General features: G+C 43.2%; 2 protein-coding genes across 6 annotated transcripts in view; one reads left to right on the forward strand and one right to left on the reverse strand.

Moving 5' to 3' along the window:
- The first annotated feature begins 4,943 nt into the window (after positions 1 to 4,943).
- Positions 4,944 to 9,018, forward strand: LOC138736270 (basic phospholipase A2-like). Its single transcript, XM_069885503.1, has one exon. It carries the CDS (start codon positions 5,148 to 5,150, stop codon positions 5,700 to 5,702), a length of 555 nt encoding a protein of 184 aa, XP_069741604.1. The 5' UTR covers positions 4,944 to 5,147; the 3' UTR covers positions 5,703 to 9,018.
- A 1,492-nt stretch (positions 9,019 to 10,510) lies between these two features.
- csgalnact2 (chondroitin sulfate N-acetylgalactosaminyltransferase 2) overlaps positions 10,511 to 16,765 on the reverse strand; it is a 66,076-nt gene continuing 59,821 nt past the window's right edge. For all 5 annotated transcript variants that reach the window (XM_069885498.1, XM_069885501.1, XM_069885502.1 and 2 more), the window contains exons 7-8: positions 13,776 to 13,857; positions 10,511 to 11,700 (exon numbers count right to left, since the gene is read on the reverse strand). In XM_069885498.1, coding sequence (XP_069741599.1) covers positions 11,408 to 11,700; positions 13,776 to 13,857 — 375 coding nt within the window. In that variant the 3' untranslated portion in view covers positions 10,511 to 11,407. The remainder of the gene's footprint in view (positions 11,701 to 13,775; positions 13,858 to 16,765) is intronic.

Consider the following 16,765-nt stretch of genomic DNA (forward strand, 5'->3'; position numbering starts at 1 on the left):
TGTGTGCAATTTTTTTTTCTTTCAAGCACAAAGTTCCCAGCTACGCATTTATGTTTGTTCCACGAAGCAAGTGTGGGGAATTAATTTGGCAGGGAGAGGTGCCTTTGTCTTTGGAAGGGAAGAGGGTAGCTGGAAAACTCAACACATCAGTGTGGGTCTTCCCTAATGAAGGATCTGATGAGAGAAGGAATTGTTTTAATTTATCAGCACAGATGTGGCAAGTGCTTCTGCATGCCCACTGGATTAAGGAGGTCTGATCATGTCACAAGAGCAATCTGCATTCAGGTGGTGGTTCTTCAAGAGCATGAAACAACACATGTTAAACAATATATTGGTACATTTCTCAAGCTGTTTTTAAAAAGATGGGAATCCCAGCAAAATTTGAATTTTAAGGTGGTTCAGCTTTAAAGCTTTTCTTTATTTCTCAGTTGATAAAGGAAGGAGGGCACCTCATCAAATGGTTTTCCTTCTGGAGAGAATGGACGCAGTCTGGGAGATCGCTTCGCCAACCCTTTAAATTCTGTGCCTCACTCGTGCGCTGACATGTCTGTGCATGGCGTCAGTGACTGCCAAACTAAGACCACTCATAAATTGGAGGAGCAACACCTAATATTCCGCCTGGGCCCTCTCCGATGGCGTTAACGTCGACCTCTCTCATTGCAGCCAACCATTCTCTCCCATCGCTCTGTCTTCTTTCCTTCAGCTCTACACCTCCTTCCCTCTCCATTCACAGCCATCCCTTCTCCCCCAGTTTGTTGGTTTGCCCTCCGTCCCTGATTCAACTATTACCTCCTCCCGCCCTTCACCACCCCTGCCTACATTTAATGAAGGTCTAAGCCCGAAATGTTGGTTATGTATCTTGATCTTTGCTACATATAGTAGACCGTTTGACCTGCTGAGTTTCTCCAGCATCGTGTTTTACTTCAGTTAAGGTGTCTGCAGACTTCTGTGTTTAACTTTCTGTGTTGCATGGGAACTGAAGAAGCCCATTGGGGTAGGTTTTAAATAGTGCCTTGAAAAAGATGTGGAGATGGTGATTTGGCAGTGAAGTGGCATTCTGAGCTAGTCCCATTTGTCCCCTTCCCACCCACATATCTGTCCAAATGTCTTCTGAACTTTAAAACTGCCGGCTTCTACAACTCCTCTGCCACCTTTTCCAGAAATGGACTTCCCTTTATAATGAAAAAGTTGCCACTTGGGTCTCTCTTATCTTGCCCCTCCCATCTTAAATCCAAGCCCTCTTCTTTTAGTGTCCTCTACCCAATTATCCACGCCCCATGAACAAGGTCAGGCCCCTCCCCCCACCTCATTCGTGGGTTTGAAAGCCTTCCTATCCTCGTGAATTTTTCTGCACCTCTTCCAATCGACATGGGCTGTTGATGGGGAATGTTGTGGGGAAGTCGGGTCATTCACTTTGATAGGAAGAAAACAAAGAGTCGTTGAATGTAAAGACATACAGAGGGATCGCAGGTCAGTCACCTCACCTGCAGGAAGAGCAAATACTGTATATGTTGTGTTTGATGATTTATGTGTAAGACAACCCGCAGAATTTCCACTTAAAGATGTAGTTGACTCCAAGTCTGGCACGAACCAGTGTCCAGTGGAGTGATGCTGTCACACTATTTTAAAAGCAAATTACCCAGTAAAGATTTAGTCTATTAGCATATTTTAAAAGAATCCACTGTCAGCTCCTTTAACAGCCTGCTTAAAGCCTGAACAGAGCTGATGGCAATTGGATTGGGCGGATGAACCCTGCAGGGGAGTGCTGAGATTTCGATGTTAACGTTTGGATTTTATTCTGGTTTTGGGATGACATTTTTAAGATTCAACCGTCTTGTGCGCTGACATGGATGGTAAATAGGAAAGCGAAATGGAATACTGCTCTTTGTTGAAAAGGAAGTGGTAGGTTACTACAAATGGTGTAAAGTATTATCACAACTGCACCTGGATATTTAAATTTCGACGTGCTGCAGGAAGAGGCCTTTTCAGCCCACGAGCCCGTGCTTCCCAGTTACACCCAATTAACCTACAACCCCCGTACGAGGAAACCGGAGCCGTGGGGAAAATCCCATGCAGACACGGGGAGAATGTACAAACTCATCACAGAGTGCACGGGATTCGAACCCCAGTCCTGATCACTGGTTGCATTAGTGTTGCACAAAATGTTTTGCCATCCTTACCTTGACTCCATCTGGTTTCCTTATGTATATGGATGGATATACGTGAAGTGGAAACTTCAGAGAAATTCCTGGAATGAGGGAGTCATAACTTGAGGAAACGTTGAGCTGCCTGGATCTACACTCACTCGAGGTTAGTAGAATTATTTGAACATTTTTGACTGAAATGGTAGATGTTAAGGGAACATTTTCCTTCATGGGAAAATATCGAGGTAGCTTCAGTCCCATTTTCAGATGGAGGTATTCGATCTCACAGAGGATTATGATTTCTTGGATTTCTTTATTCCATGGAGGCTGAATTATTGAAGGAGTTAAAGGCCATCACTGGTCTTTGGCGGAGTCGAGGGTGATAGGAATTGGACAGGAATCTGAGATGAAGAACTTATCAGCCACAACCTGACCACAGCACCAGGATCAGGGTTTGAATCTGACGCTGTCTGTTAGGAGTTTGTACGCTCTCCCCTTGTCTGCATGGGTTTCCTCCAGGTGCTCTGGTCTCCACCACCGCTCAAAAATGCATGGGGGTTTAAATTTAAATTTTAAACTTCAAAAATTTTAAATGTGGACAGGCAAATCTGGCCCACAAATCCGTGCCACCCAATTTACACCCCATTAATCTACACCCCTGGTACTTTTTTGAAGGGTGGGAGGAAACTGGAGCCCCTGGAGAAAACCCACGCACACACAGGGAGAATGTACAAACGCATTACATACAGCGTGGAATTCGAACCCCCGTCCGGTCCCGATCACTGGTGCTGTAAAGGTCTTGTGCTGACCTAGTGGTCACGGACTCGTGGGCCGCAAGGTTCTGTTGTCCTGATTGTTTTCTCTCCTCCTACCAGGAAAAACTTTTAACAGGATTATCCTTGACTCTTTTCCCACTTGCCATATTCTCTCTCTCTGAAGTTAGTTGTTCAGCACTTACTTTGTTCTATGTTTTCATCCCTTTCTTTTCCAGCTCACCTTGTCACTGATGTCTTTGTTTCTCCCTGTAAATGTTCCATGGAGTCACCCCCCACCGCTTCATTCAGTCACTGGCTGTTCAAGCTGACAGTCCTCTGGTGTCATTTTGCCTCTGGTGTTCTTCAACAATTCTTTTTCATGTTATTCAAATAAATTCAGTCTTACTGTTATCTTCTCGCACTTCTCCCATCGCAATTCTACCTCTGTTCTGTACTCGTTAAGCCTTTCTTTCCATCTCCAGTACATTGACTGTTTTTTTAATATTGTGGAGGGACGAGACAGGTCAATCAGAACTTTGTTCCCTCAGTGGTGAAACTCGTGTCAGTCGATGAAAGGATTGGAGAGAAGATGAGAAAGATATTTTCTCCTGAAGAGAATGAAAGGTGTTGGAGCCCAAATCAGAGCATTTAGAAAGCACCTAGGTTGCAATCACAGCTGATGAGGGAGTGGGAATCACCCAAGTTGCTTGTTTGGCCCCATGTTCACAATGGGTTGAATGGCCTCATTCTATGCATTGTTATAATGCAATGATAAAACTTTGATTGACCCCTCAGTGTCCTGTCACCTCTCAGCCTGCTCCCTCCAACAGTTCTCTCCGTGTCTCCTCCAAAATCCCCTTCTGATCATCCATCATGGGCAGGCACCGTCTTCCCAAGCCAATGAAAGCATCCAACATCACAAAGGACCCTGACCACTCCAGCCATGCTCTCCTCTCCCTCCTCCCTTCAGCTCGAGGTACAGAAGCTGGATCTCCAGTACCTGCATGGTCAAGAAGTGTTTTTTTTTGACACCAGTGATGAGGTTTTCGAACCTCTCTGACCAACCCTCACCCAAAGAGTTCTACAAAACCACCACACAGGATGACTGACTCAGAACTTTCTTTTTTTGCACTGACCAACTGTGAATATGTATTATTTCCTTTTTTTTCCCTTAATTAAGACATACAGCAAGATAACAGGCCCTTCTGGCCCATGAGTCAGTGCTAACCAATTAAACCCAATAAACAGACAAACTCCTCACAGGCAGCCCGGATTTGAATCTGATCGCAGGCACTGCAACTGTGTTGCGCAAACCATGAAGCTAACAGTTCTGCCATGTTTCCCCTTCCTTTTATATATTATTATATTTTCTTCTGATGTATGTTTTATGTGCTTGGCAAGATACAGTTTGTAAGAGTTTCATCACATCTGCACAACAATCTTTGACAAGCTTTGTTCATTTATTCATCTGTTCACTGACCTGCATCCCATTCACTGACGACCTCCACTAGCCCACCTTTCCCGCCTCTTCTCCTTACTCTTTTGACACTAAAAACCCGCATAATACATGACCCATCTCTGGAAGCTGGCTGGCTTGTTCATGCAGACCCAAGGAAATGCCGGGTCAGCAAGTCCTTTTACTGAGCATGCTGGCTTCCTGGAGCAAGAGGAGGGATGTCATGTTCCTTTCCCATTTGGACCCAGCCACACGGCTCACCCTTTTACTCTAGACCCACTTCGCCTCTGATACTACTTTGCTTGGCGGATAAAAGACAGGTCTGAAATGACCCCCCCCCCTCCCCCACCTCCACCTCCCAATCTGCCTTAGTCGTGTTTATTCAGATAGGTGAGGCGTATTAGATTACACCCATCTTGAAGTCTCAGTGGAAAAAGGGTGCTTGATTCTGACCATCTCTTTGTGCTTGGCTCGCTCTGCAGCGCATTATTTCTTTCCTGATTCCTTTCTTTGTCTTGCTCTGTCAGTTATTCAATGTGACCTATTCCATTCTAGAACCCTTTCTGTTTTGTGCATACACCTACTTAACTGTTGTCTATTCCTCAGCTCAAGAATAAGGAGGACAGGGATTTTTTTTAAAAAAGCTTCGCAGGAAGTGATCCCTGTCCAATGCGGTTTAAACCCACCCTCCCAGAGCTTCAGGGCATGTACAGGATTGCACTTGGGAGCAAAGAGCAGGGGAAATAGACATATGATTGAGTCAGAGTCAAGGGAGAAGGAGGGAAGCTACCAATGGATCAGGGAAAGCAGCAAATTCTCTTTCTCCTCTTGCTGCTGTACCAGCCAAGGGCACTGCCCGCTGGCCAGGACCTCTTGATGGGGAACAGCAGCCTCCCCCACCATGACATGGGCCGGAGGAGTGTGCTGGACATCGCCTTTGTATTGTGGTGCTACAGGAGCCGCTATCAGTTTTCCATCTATAATGTCAATGGCTATGGCTGTTACTGTGGCAAGGGAGGGGATGGCGCACCCCTGGATGACTTTGACACCTGCTGCTTCAACCACGACTGCTGCTACGAGGCCGCGCTCCTCATCTCCTGCCGCAGCACCAACATCTACCTGAAGCCCAACTATGCCGTGTGCGAGGTGGGCAGGGCTGAGTGCCCAGAGGGCTTGGACCCTTGCTCCAGCGACCTCTGCCTCTGTGACAAGCAGTTTGCCGAATGTCTGACAATTGCTACGTACCAGGACCGGTACTCCAGCTATCAGCAGAGGTTCTGCACAGAGCCCAAACGCAAATGCCCCACTGAGGAGAAGGTTGACGTGGAAGCGGACACAGGGAAATAAGAGTTGGTGGCCTTCAGAGGTGCCCACACCCTCCCTCCCTCCACCCTCACAAATACTTTACATTCCTGTTAAATTGCAAACCTAATTTCCAGCCATGTTTTCTTCAATTTACCTGGCGTAGACTTGTCTGTGAATGGAAAGGATTGAGCTTGTCCAATTACTCCTCTAGCCCAAAAAGTGACCACATCAGGAGCAATGTTGCACCATTCGCTCCCTTGGGAATATCTCATGTTACAAAGGAAGATACTTGACTGTGAGAATTTAAGATTTATTGAATCTTGGAGTTTATTGAGGCAAACAAGACAGACCTTGTGCACACTAGAACATCAGTCAGGAATAGTCTGGCATAGACTGAAGGGCCTGCCTCTGTGTTATAGTATTCTATAGATCTCAGGGACTTGGGGGGGGGGGGGGTGGGGGGGAGAAAGCATGTACTGGTCACCACCAGTGGTTCCCCACAGACCCTGAGGCCTTCTTTCCCAAAGGCACCCTGGTTGTTTTCTGCCAATTGGTGCTGCTGCTGGGACAAACTTTGACATGTGTAAACAGGCTGGCAGCACAGCTAGGGAGAGCGGCGTCACAGAGCGAGGAGGGGAGAAGGCAGTGTAGCGACCCAACAGAGGAGCCCAGCTACATGAGGAAGCCGAGTTCCAGTGTGATCCCCAGGAACAAGTTCCCATGGGAGGGATGACGGGAAATCCCCCCCCCCCCCCCCCTCCCTGCAGCCAGATCATTGAGTGTGTGTGAGAAATGGAGACAAAGGCACTTGAACCCATTCACTGCCTCTGTGGATAACAATAGGTTTCAGAATGGGATCCACTCAAGCATACTTTGAAGAATGATCTTGCAAATAATTTTCCTCAGCCCTTGTCCCTTGAGAGAAAGCATCAGCTGGTTATGTTTATTACTACTCTAACCTTCCCTCTAATTTGTTCAGACCATCCACACAGGTCCATCTCTGTACTGATGGGGATTCATTACACCTTGGGTGAAAATTTTCCATTAACAGCTCCAACACAGTTCTGCAAAAAGTCATCCAAGTGTTTACCCTACCTGTTGCACCATCTGGTTTGGAGGCTGTGATCATTGTCAGGTCAGTAGGGTAGGATGTGAGGGGGGGTGTGGTCCCAGCTCAGCAGATCTGTGAACTGAGATGAAACCATCTGGAATGGGGCTTCTGCACAAATCCACCTCATCCCATCAGTCATTGACTGGGAGGAGTGTGGAAAGGGATAATCGGCCAATTGCTTTTCCTGTTCAATGCCCCCTCTTGTCCCTTATTCTTGTGCTGCCTCCCTGATTATACTCCAGAGGCTCTAATGTTTCCTCTCCTTCTTACCAACCCTGAGCTGAGGCCTGTCAGCTAAGGTCAGAAAGAATGAACTATAAAGAGGCACTGAAGCTTAATGTGGTACAGAAACCTGGCTTCTCATCACAAGGACACAGGGATTTAAATTAAATTGAATAATACTGGAGATGCGTGTCACAGTGTGGAATAGCTGCCTCATTGTGCCAGAGAACTGAGACCCAGTGCTACCTAGTGGCCGTGGGTTTCCTCTGGGTGCTTGTTACCTCCGACATCTCAAAAAAAACGCTCCAGTTAGGTCACTCAGTCCCTGTCAGTCGCTCTGGTTTAGAGATCAACAACAGAACGCGGGAATGAGTTAGACTTAAGCAGGGTTAGTGTGTAATAATAGGTGTCAATGGTGGGCAAGGACTCCTTTTCTTGAAGAGCCTGCTTTTGTGTTTTATGACTCTATTAGAATTAAAAAGGCTGGTGTCAGACTAAGTAGCTGACAGCTGGTTGTATAATGTCTATCATCTCTTACCCTCATGCAGTCTTGTCACTGTTACTCTAAGCAAGATCATTGTGTAAGGAATTGCTGCGGTCCCTCTTTTTTATATATACACTTCACCGTGAACCAATTCAATAACTATATACAAGCCTTCATGAAAGAAAACATGGACATTTTTCCCCACCCCCCTCTAGTGCCTTTGTATATTTGTATATTAAGTATATTTGTTTTTTAGATTGTAGGTAATTTTTTCTTATGGAATACACTCATTCATTGCGATGAACCATTGTAAGTTTTGTACATGTCCAAATTGGTGTAATATTGTTGTAATGTTTAAAATGGGGAAAAAAATTATGAAGCCAATTGTATCAGAGTTAATCCCATATCTGATTCATCATCTGTATTTTTTAAATCTTCACCACACTAAGGTAGTACATTGATTGGTTGCCTCCCTCCCTCCTGCCCGTCACATTTTTTTTACTTCACTGTTGTCCAGATTCTTCATTAAACAATCCAGGGAATACAGGAGGGTACTCATCTTCATCAACTATATTCTCAGCCAGTTGTTTCTGACATTATTAATCAGTAAGTAACATGCATTCTCATTTCTGTCAAAACCATCACTTACTCAATGCCAAAAACAATGCTGACCAGCCCACTGAAGACACAGAAAATGTTAAATTTCAATTGTACATCTGATGCAATTTAAGATGGATGTCATTTAACTGGACACATTATCCCATCTTCAGAAATCAGGTTCTACAAGCACAATTATTTGATTACAGGCAGTCCCCAAGTTACTATCGAGTCCTGCTCATAAATCTATCTTTAAATCAAATTTGTAGGCAAGTCAGTTCTTCTTTTGCGTCATTTAATCAGAGTACATGCACATGACTTACTCTCGTTCCATCGACGTCTTACATACCAGAAGGGCATTTGTGATGACATTATACACATCAACAAATTGGTCATAAGTTCAGTTTTGTAGTATTTGCTACAGAAGCACCCCACTGAACACAGTGGGGGTTTCCAGTGAACTTTATTCAAACTTTGCGTACGTCCTTTAAGGGTGGCATAAGCTCTGCCCGAGGCGCACGCTTTGGCCTAAACCCCCAAGGCACTGAGAACCCCAACAGCACCATCTTCCCACAGCTGCCCCGTTGGTGCGGCGATACAAGTGGAGTCGGTTCATCACAAGCGATGTGCGCCACCACAGTTTGTCCAGAAGTCGGACGTTCATAACCGGGGTCTACCTGTATGTGCAAAGTGGAGCAGAGGATCCAAGTGGAACAGATACCAGTAACTCAAAATCAAATGCTAGCCAACTCACCTTGATGATCTGAAGGGAGGAATGAGATCAAATGCACAGCTTCTAAGGACAAAAATTATAAACTCTGCAAACACTACAAATATGTTGGTTATATGGTTATATGTTGGTTGCTTTTACAGTATATGTGACCAAGTAGTTTGTTCCAAAAAAAGAATCTTATTGATTTAATCAGTTACTGATTCTTCATTCTAATGTTATAGATAGTAATCCATTTCATGGAGTATTTACACCATTCCAAATGGTGTCTCAGCTATAATTCATCAGTCCAACATTTGCAAATGTTGATCCAGTTCTTTTACACATTGCCACTCATGTAATTCTTTCTTTGTATTATTTCTGAGTTAACATTCTGGGTACAAGGTTAATGGTCGGATACTTAACACGGAACTTGGGACTAAATCCATACAACTCTCAAGGTTGCTGCGCAGATTGATAGGATAATTAAGAAGGTTCTATGGGACATTGGGGTCTCATTAGTTTTGGGATTGAGTTCAAGAGTCAAGTGGTCATGTTGGAACTCTACAAATTTCTGGTAAAACCACACTTAGACTATTGTACTCGGTTCTGGTCACCTCATTACAGGAAGGATGTGGAAAGAGTGCAGAGGAGATTTACCAGGATGCTGCCTGGATTGGGAAAGAAGTCTTATGAGGAGACTTAATAGATTTTGAGAGGCATAGATAGGGTAGAGAGCCAGCACCTGTTTCTCAGAGCAAGTATAGCAAGCACCTAAGTGAAATTTAGGGGAGACATCAGGGGTAAGTTTTTCACACAGAGTTGTGGGTGCCTGGAATGCCTTGTCAGGATGCTGGAATATCAGGAGGCATTAAAGAGAGATAGACACAAGGATTAAAGAAAAATAGAGGGTTACGAGGTAGGAAGGGTTTCCTTTTTTATATATATATATATATCAGTCAGCACAACATTTTGGGCAGAATGGCTGTAATATTCTATGTTCTATAATCTTATTTATAACTATCCAATTGTTTTAAAATGCAGTGTTTCAATTAACATTGAATTATTATCTGATCAATGAACCCAACATAAAAGGACGGGCACGTGAAAAGTGATTTATACAGACCTACAAAACGAGAACAAGCCTTTCTGCCCGCATGAGCCCATGCCGCCCAAGTACCCCAATTGACCTACGACCCCCATACATTTTGGAAAGGTGGGAGGAAACTGGAGCACCTGCTGAAAGCCCATGGAGAGAACATACTAACTCCTTAGGGACAGCGGTGGATTCGAACGCAGGTCGTCAGTGCTGCAGTAGCATCGAGCTAACCACTACTTTAACCATTCCGTCAATAAAAATTATTAATAGGATTCAATGCACAAAGTAGCATCTACTGCAAATACTTACGTATTTTTCCTCAAAAAACATTAACTGGACAGTGCATAAACTGATTCACATTTCTTATTTCCATTCAGATTTCCAGCTTCCACGGTATTTTGGTACTACTGAAAATCTCCATCCCTGTCATTACCCAAATAAAATGGACAAGGGTTTGAAAATGTGATTAGTATTCCAGCACTCCACTGCTCAAACTGGTGTTGATGTGTTTTTCAAAGCACCCAACTTAATTTGCAATACGTTTACTGCATTTCCCTTACTGCAGCTACTCAGATTCATGACTTCATGGGAAGTCGTCTTTCCAACCTTCAGTTGAGGATAAAAAATATGCAGGGGAAAAAATATATTTATTACTTGCAAAGTGCTTCACGTTCAATGGTTCAAAGATGGCTACAAATTTTTAGCTCTTATTAACAACTTCATTTAATTTTCTTAATGATATTTACCATGATTATACCAATTTTTCCTTGCAATGATTTTGGAAATAACATGGCAGGTTCTTGGTCCCAATATTTGGAAATGTCTTAATTGATTTGTTGGTGATACTGGTTGAGGGAGAGGCATTGGACAGAGAGAATATTCACCTGATCCACAGGATCCGACATCTGCCTCCTCAGTTGACCATCCCTTCATATCTCGACAATACAGCAAACCTTCAGTGGCACCCGACATAATATGCTTGAGTTGGGTTTGAATACAGAGCCAACTGACCCAGAATCAACACTACAATTAACTGAGCCAAACTGGCAAGTGGTTACATTCAACAATGGTTCCGAGTCCTGAATGACCTTTAACTAGGGCTTGTATATCAACTGAAACAAAGAAACACCTTTAAAAAGGTTGGAGGCTGTACTGGCATGGTCCTGAATAATAATACTGTTCTATAGCTGCTCACTAATCCATTATATCAACAGAAACATTGCCTATCCTGGTCTACATGCAGCTTGTTACTCAGACCTTGCTGCAAAGAGATAGAATAGGTGAAAGCTGTCCAAGTCAAGAGTGGCACCATTGTTTTCCCAACTTGCAGGAACTCCCGGGAATCTGATACAGATTCATTACTTTGCTGCTGGGCCCTGCATCACGTGTAAACAATTGGTGCCATTTATCAAGCACAATGTTTATAAGTCATTTGGACATCTATAATCCCATTCAGAGACACGATTGGTCCTAGTCCAAAGACCGCAAATTGGAAAGCTGCAAAGGAGGGTGTTGAAGCTCAGGGTCAATCAGGGATATCTCTGTCTGTTCTGTAGGCTTGTTTGCGGAGATGGGCCTCGATCTCCTCCCGGAACACCAGCATTCCCAGGTGAGCCTGTGAGGCTTCGTTCATGGCTTTCGACTGAATACACATCCGATACTGTTCTGGAGTCAGCTCATCTGCACAGTGCTTCTCGTGCCACAGATGGAAGAGGCTTGAAACCGGGGTCCTCACCACAATCAAGTCACTGTGGAGATACCTCCTGTACAGATGGACGTCCTCCCCTCCCCAGCCCTTCACATCCAGGTCAAAACCACCTGCAAAGAATAAAAAAAAAACAAGTATTCATCACACGGCATTGCATCACATTTCAGATCATTACAACTCATCTATCTGACCTTGTCCCATCAATATTGTTTGGGTGCCTTCCTATATTTTGCTCATAGCTTGATGAAAACCTCAAGCCCGAAACGATGGCTATGTATCTTAGCTACACTGTGTGACCTGCTGTCTATTTTACCTCATCAAAAGGGTTTTTACAGATACATGAACAATAAAAGGAGGGTTAAGGATAGAGTAGGCCCACTGGATGATGGGACCGGTGGACTATGTGAGGAACCGTATGAGATGGGAGAGATACTGAACAATTTTTTCTCGTCTGTATTCACAAGGGAAAGGGACATTGGCCTATGTGAGATAAGTGAAGGAAATGGCTTAGTTATAGAGAGGATAGAGATTGGTAAAGTGAAGGTTTTGGAGCTTCTAGGGTCAATAAAGATGGATAAGTCTCCTAGTCCTGATGGGATTTTTCCCAAGACTTTAAGGGAGGTCAGGGAGCAAATAGCAGGGGCAATGACAGTGATTTTTCAAAGATCGCTGGAGGAGGGTGTGATACCGCGAGATTGGAGGGTTGCGAATGTTGTTCTGAGTTTAAAAAAGGCATTAGGTGTAGGCCAAGTAATTATCAGTCAGTAAGTTTGACTTCGGTGGTGGGGAAAGTTATGGAGGGTATTCTTCGAGATAGTATATACGAATATCTGGATAGGCAGGGGTTGATTAGGGGCACCCAGCATGCATTTGTAAAGGGAAAGTCGTGTTTGACGAACCTTGTTGAGTTTTTTGAGGAGGTGACAAAAGAAATGGATGCATGTAGGGCAGTTGATGTGATCTATTTGGATTTTGGTAAGTCTCTTGATAAGGTTCTGCATGTAAGGTTAATAAGGAAGGTCCAGTCACTAGGGATTAGTAGACAGATTATGACATGGGTTCAGAGATGGCTGAAAGATAGACAGCAGAGAGACATGGTGGACAACTGTCTGTCAGGTTGGAAACCTGTGACAAGCGGGGTGCCTCAGGGATCGGTGCTGGGTCCCTTGTTGTTTATCATTTATATTAATGATTTAGAGGAAGGTGTGGTTAACTGGGTTAGCTAATATGCGGATGATACGAAAATAGGGGGAGTGGTAGATAGTGAGGAAGGTTTTCTTGGATTACAGAAGGATTTGGTGTGTTTGGAAGAGTGGGGTGAAAGATTGCAGATGGAATTCAATGCAGACAAGTGCGAGGTGCTGCGTTTCAGTAAAAATAACCAGAATAGGACATATACAGTTAAGGGGAGGGCATTGAGGTTCACAGAGGAACAGAGGGACCTGGGGGTTAAGGTACAGAGTTCATTGAAGGTGGAATCCCATGTAGACAAGGTGGTTAAGAAGGCATATGGTATGCTGGCCTTCATAAATCATAGTATAGAGTATAGGAGCTGGGAAGTAATGCTCCAGCTGTTTAAGGCGATAGTGAGGCTGGATTTGGAGTACTGTGCTCAGTTCTGGTCTCCAAATTATAGAAAGAATATAGATAAGGTGGAGAGGGTGCAGGGAAGATTTACAAGGATGTTGCCTGGCTTACAGGGAGACATTAAGGAGACTGGGACTTTATTTATTGGAACGTAGACAGCTGAGAGGGGATTTGACAGAGTTATTTAAAATTATGAAAGGAATAGATAGACTGGACATAAATAGACTCTGAGGGCAGGGGAGATTGGAACAAGAGGGCATGAGTTAAGGGTAAGGGGGCAAAACTTTAGGAAAAATATTAGAGGTGGCTTTTTCACTCAGCGAGTGGTGGCAGAATGGAATTATCTTCCAAAAGAGATAGTTGTGGCAGGGTCCCTTCTGTCATTTAAGAGAAGGTTGGATGTGTACATGGAGGTGAGGGGGTTGGAGGGTTATGGGCGGAGAGCGGGAGGGTTGAGCTAGTGGAGTTGTTCAAGTGAACCGGTGCGGACTCGAAGGGCCGACATGGCCTGTTTCCACGCTGTAAACGGTTATATGGTTTTAGATAATAAGTACTGAATAGGAAGGAGGTCAGTGGTTTCATTTTAGTGTCAACTTACCAATTGTGAGGAAATCAGTGCGGTATTGACAAGTCATTCCAAATCCAAAGTCTCGCCAGAACCCAGAATCTTTCTTATGTACCTACGAGTAAGAAGTAAAATAAGCCTCCAGAAAATGACTCATCATGAGTTAATTGTCATATGCATTGCACCCTGAAATTCTTACATGTTGCATCCAAACAGATGCAGTATTTCATTTAAAACAATATGCAACTTTAATACAGTAAAATCTTCGAAGCCAGAATTCAAGCAACCAGAAAAAAAATCAAGGAAATGAATAATTTAAAAAAATTTAAAACAATTAAAAATAAATAAACTGCTACGTTAACTAGTTAGCTACTGTTACAGCGCCAGCGATCAGGACCAGGATTCAAATCCTGAGCTGCCTGTGAGGAGTTTGTACGCTCTCCCAATGTCTGCGTGGGTTCCCTCCGAGGGCTTTGGTCTCCTCCCATCGATCGAAATGTACTGGGGGTTGAATATCAATTGAGTGTTATTGGGCGGCGAGGGATTGTGGACCGAAATGACCTATTACCGAGCTGTATGTCTAAACTTACATTTAAATTTAAAATTTTAACATTGTAAAAGTAAATGTTCTCTGAAGCCACACACAATCCCTTGGTGAAGATGGGAGCAAACAATCAGCCAGCGAAGTGCCCTGGTCGTGTCCCACCCGCATCAGCCATTTGAATAAAGTTGTCTTTAAATAAAATGGCAGCCCCAGGATGAAGGCCTGGCCAATGCTGCTTGGACGACTCTCCCAAAGTGTCTCCCTGTCCCTGCTTAGTAAGTGCCTTTATCTTTATTATTAAGAATATTAGTAGGACCTTATCTGTAAACATGGGGAAGGGAGGTTAGTTATGATGACACATGGTTAGCACAACACTGTTTCAGTAGCAGCAAATACGGTCTGAATTTAAATTTAAATTTTTACCAGATTTAAGTGAACTTTAAAGCCTACAATATTGATTTTATTCAAATTACTTGATATTTTCCACTGACTTTAGTCTTTTAAACTGTTTATTGTTAATGCAGATATATTAGTCAGGCAACCAGAAAATTCACATATCCAGCATCTGCAATCTCCGTAGGTGACATATACCATGGATTTTACTTTCGTACAGTGTACATTAAATTACCATAGCAAAAGAGATAATAAATACAAAATATTTATAATAAGTATTCATGGTATCAAATATCAAGATAAAAAAGCATCAGGATAGGCAGATAGGCCTTTTCGGGTGCTAGAATAGTTTAATGGATTTGTGTAGTAAGGGGAGGTTCTAGAGCCTGAGAGCTGCAAGAGAAAACATCCTTCTTGAACCCACAGATCCCGGTCTTCAGGCTTCTATACCTTCTTCCCAAATTAGAAAGATTCAGTTGTTGTTTGAAAAAGGCAACAGTTGAAAGAGCATGCCGGAGCCGCTGTGTCTGGAAGAGAACTTACTGTTCTGAGAGGGTCATGTAGTTTTGCAAGCAGAGAGAGTCAAACAGGCTTTCTCTCAGAGAGAGCGGGAGAGAGAGACACACACAGAGATCACTTGTACAGTGTTACAGCCAGCAGACTGCATCTGCGGCTGGAACAGGAAAAGCTGGCAAGCTGGTGGAGAGCTTCATTTGGGAGACGGCCTGGTTAAAGCCCTTGTGGTTCATACAAGAGGAGAGGACTGGCTGTCTAATGTTTCACTTGGAATAATAGTAACAAAAAGGAACTCAGTGGTGACCTGAAAGAAAGAGGTTATCATCTGGAGAACCCTGAAAGGGCATATTTGGTCAGCAAGACACTGGTGTGGCTAATCAAAAAAGGAACAACAAATCTCTCTCTGAAACCCAACAAAGAACCTTGCTGTGCGGTAACCATTTACCTTTCAAGCACCAAAGCCTGGTGAACTTTATAAATGTTAAATTCTGTGCACAGTATAAGAATTGCCTACAACCAGTGAACTCGGAGGAAAGAGAAGTGAGATTGAACTGTGCACTTAGAATTAGAAGGGGGTTAAGTTAGATTAAGTAAGTCAATAGAGATAAGTTAAAGTTTGATTCTATTTTCATGTTTAAAGATAATTAAAAGCAACTTTTGTTTAAGTAACCATTTGTCGTGATGAATAATCTATTGCTGCTGCATTTTGGAGTCCTCTGGGCTTGTAATATTTTATGGGGACTCGTTCGTTTGATTTGAAAATTGGAGTTTTTGTGATTTAGTAGTTAATTGGTTTTTTTTCAAGCTAATTTAAAGTTTATGTGTGGAAAAACAGCAGCAATGGATGTTAGTACATTTTTGTCACAACCATCACCTGCAGAGCTACAGAGCAAGAGAAAAGAGGAACTGATGGTTATTTCTAAGGCATGAAAACTGACTGAAGTTAAACATTGGATGAGGAAAATATAAATACAGAGAATTATAGTGAAATATTATTACAGTAAGTGAAAATTTGTTGAGAAAGACTTAGAAAATTTTCCAGAGGTTAGATCTGTTGAGTTTCAATTGGAATTGGAGAAATTGAGAGTGGAAGAGGCAAGAGAGAAACAGGATTTTGAGTTGCAAAGACAACAATATGAGGCAGACCAAACTGAAAAACGGAGGAAATGTGAGTTAAAGGGAGCTGAAAAACAGAGCGAGGAAATTGAAAGGGACAGACAGTTTCAATTAGAGAAGATCAAAATGGAGATGGAAGGAGGTAAGAGAATTGAGGCTGTAAATCCTGGGGAGAGGTAGAGAGGTAAATCTAGTTCCTCCTTTTGATGAGGGATGTAGATACATATTTTCAAATTTTTGAAAAGGTTGCTGAGAGCTCAAGATGGCTAAAAGAAAAATGGCCTCTTATGCTCCAGTGTATTGAAGGGAAAAGCACAAATTGCATACTCTAGCTTGACAACAGAGCAAGTGGCAAATAATTATGCTGTTAAACAAGCAGCATTGAAAGATTATGAGTTGATTCCAGAAGCATATAGACAAAAATTTAGGAGTTTGGTGAAAACATGGAATCAAT

Source organism: Narcine bancroftii, chromosome 6 (assembly GCF_036971445.1).
Source record: "Narcine bancroftii isolate sNarBan1 chromosome 6, sNarBan1.hap1, whole genome shotgun sequence".
NCBI classification, from domain to species: domain Eukaryota; kingdom Metazoa; phylum Chordata; class Chondrichthyes; order Torpediniformes; family Narcinidae; genus Narcine; species Narcine bancroftii.

Coding starts and splice junctions, on each gene's coding strand:
- LOC138736270 (XM_069885503.1), top strand. CDS start 5,148: ATGGATCAGGGAAAGCAGCAAATTCTCTTTCTCCTCTTGCTGCTGTAC.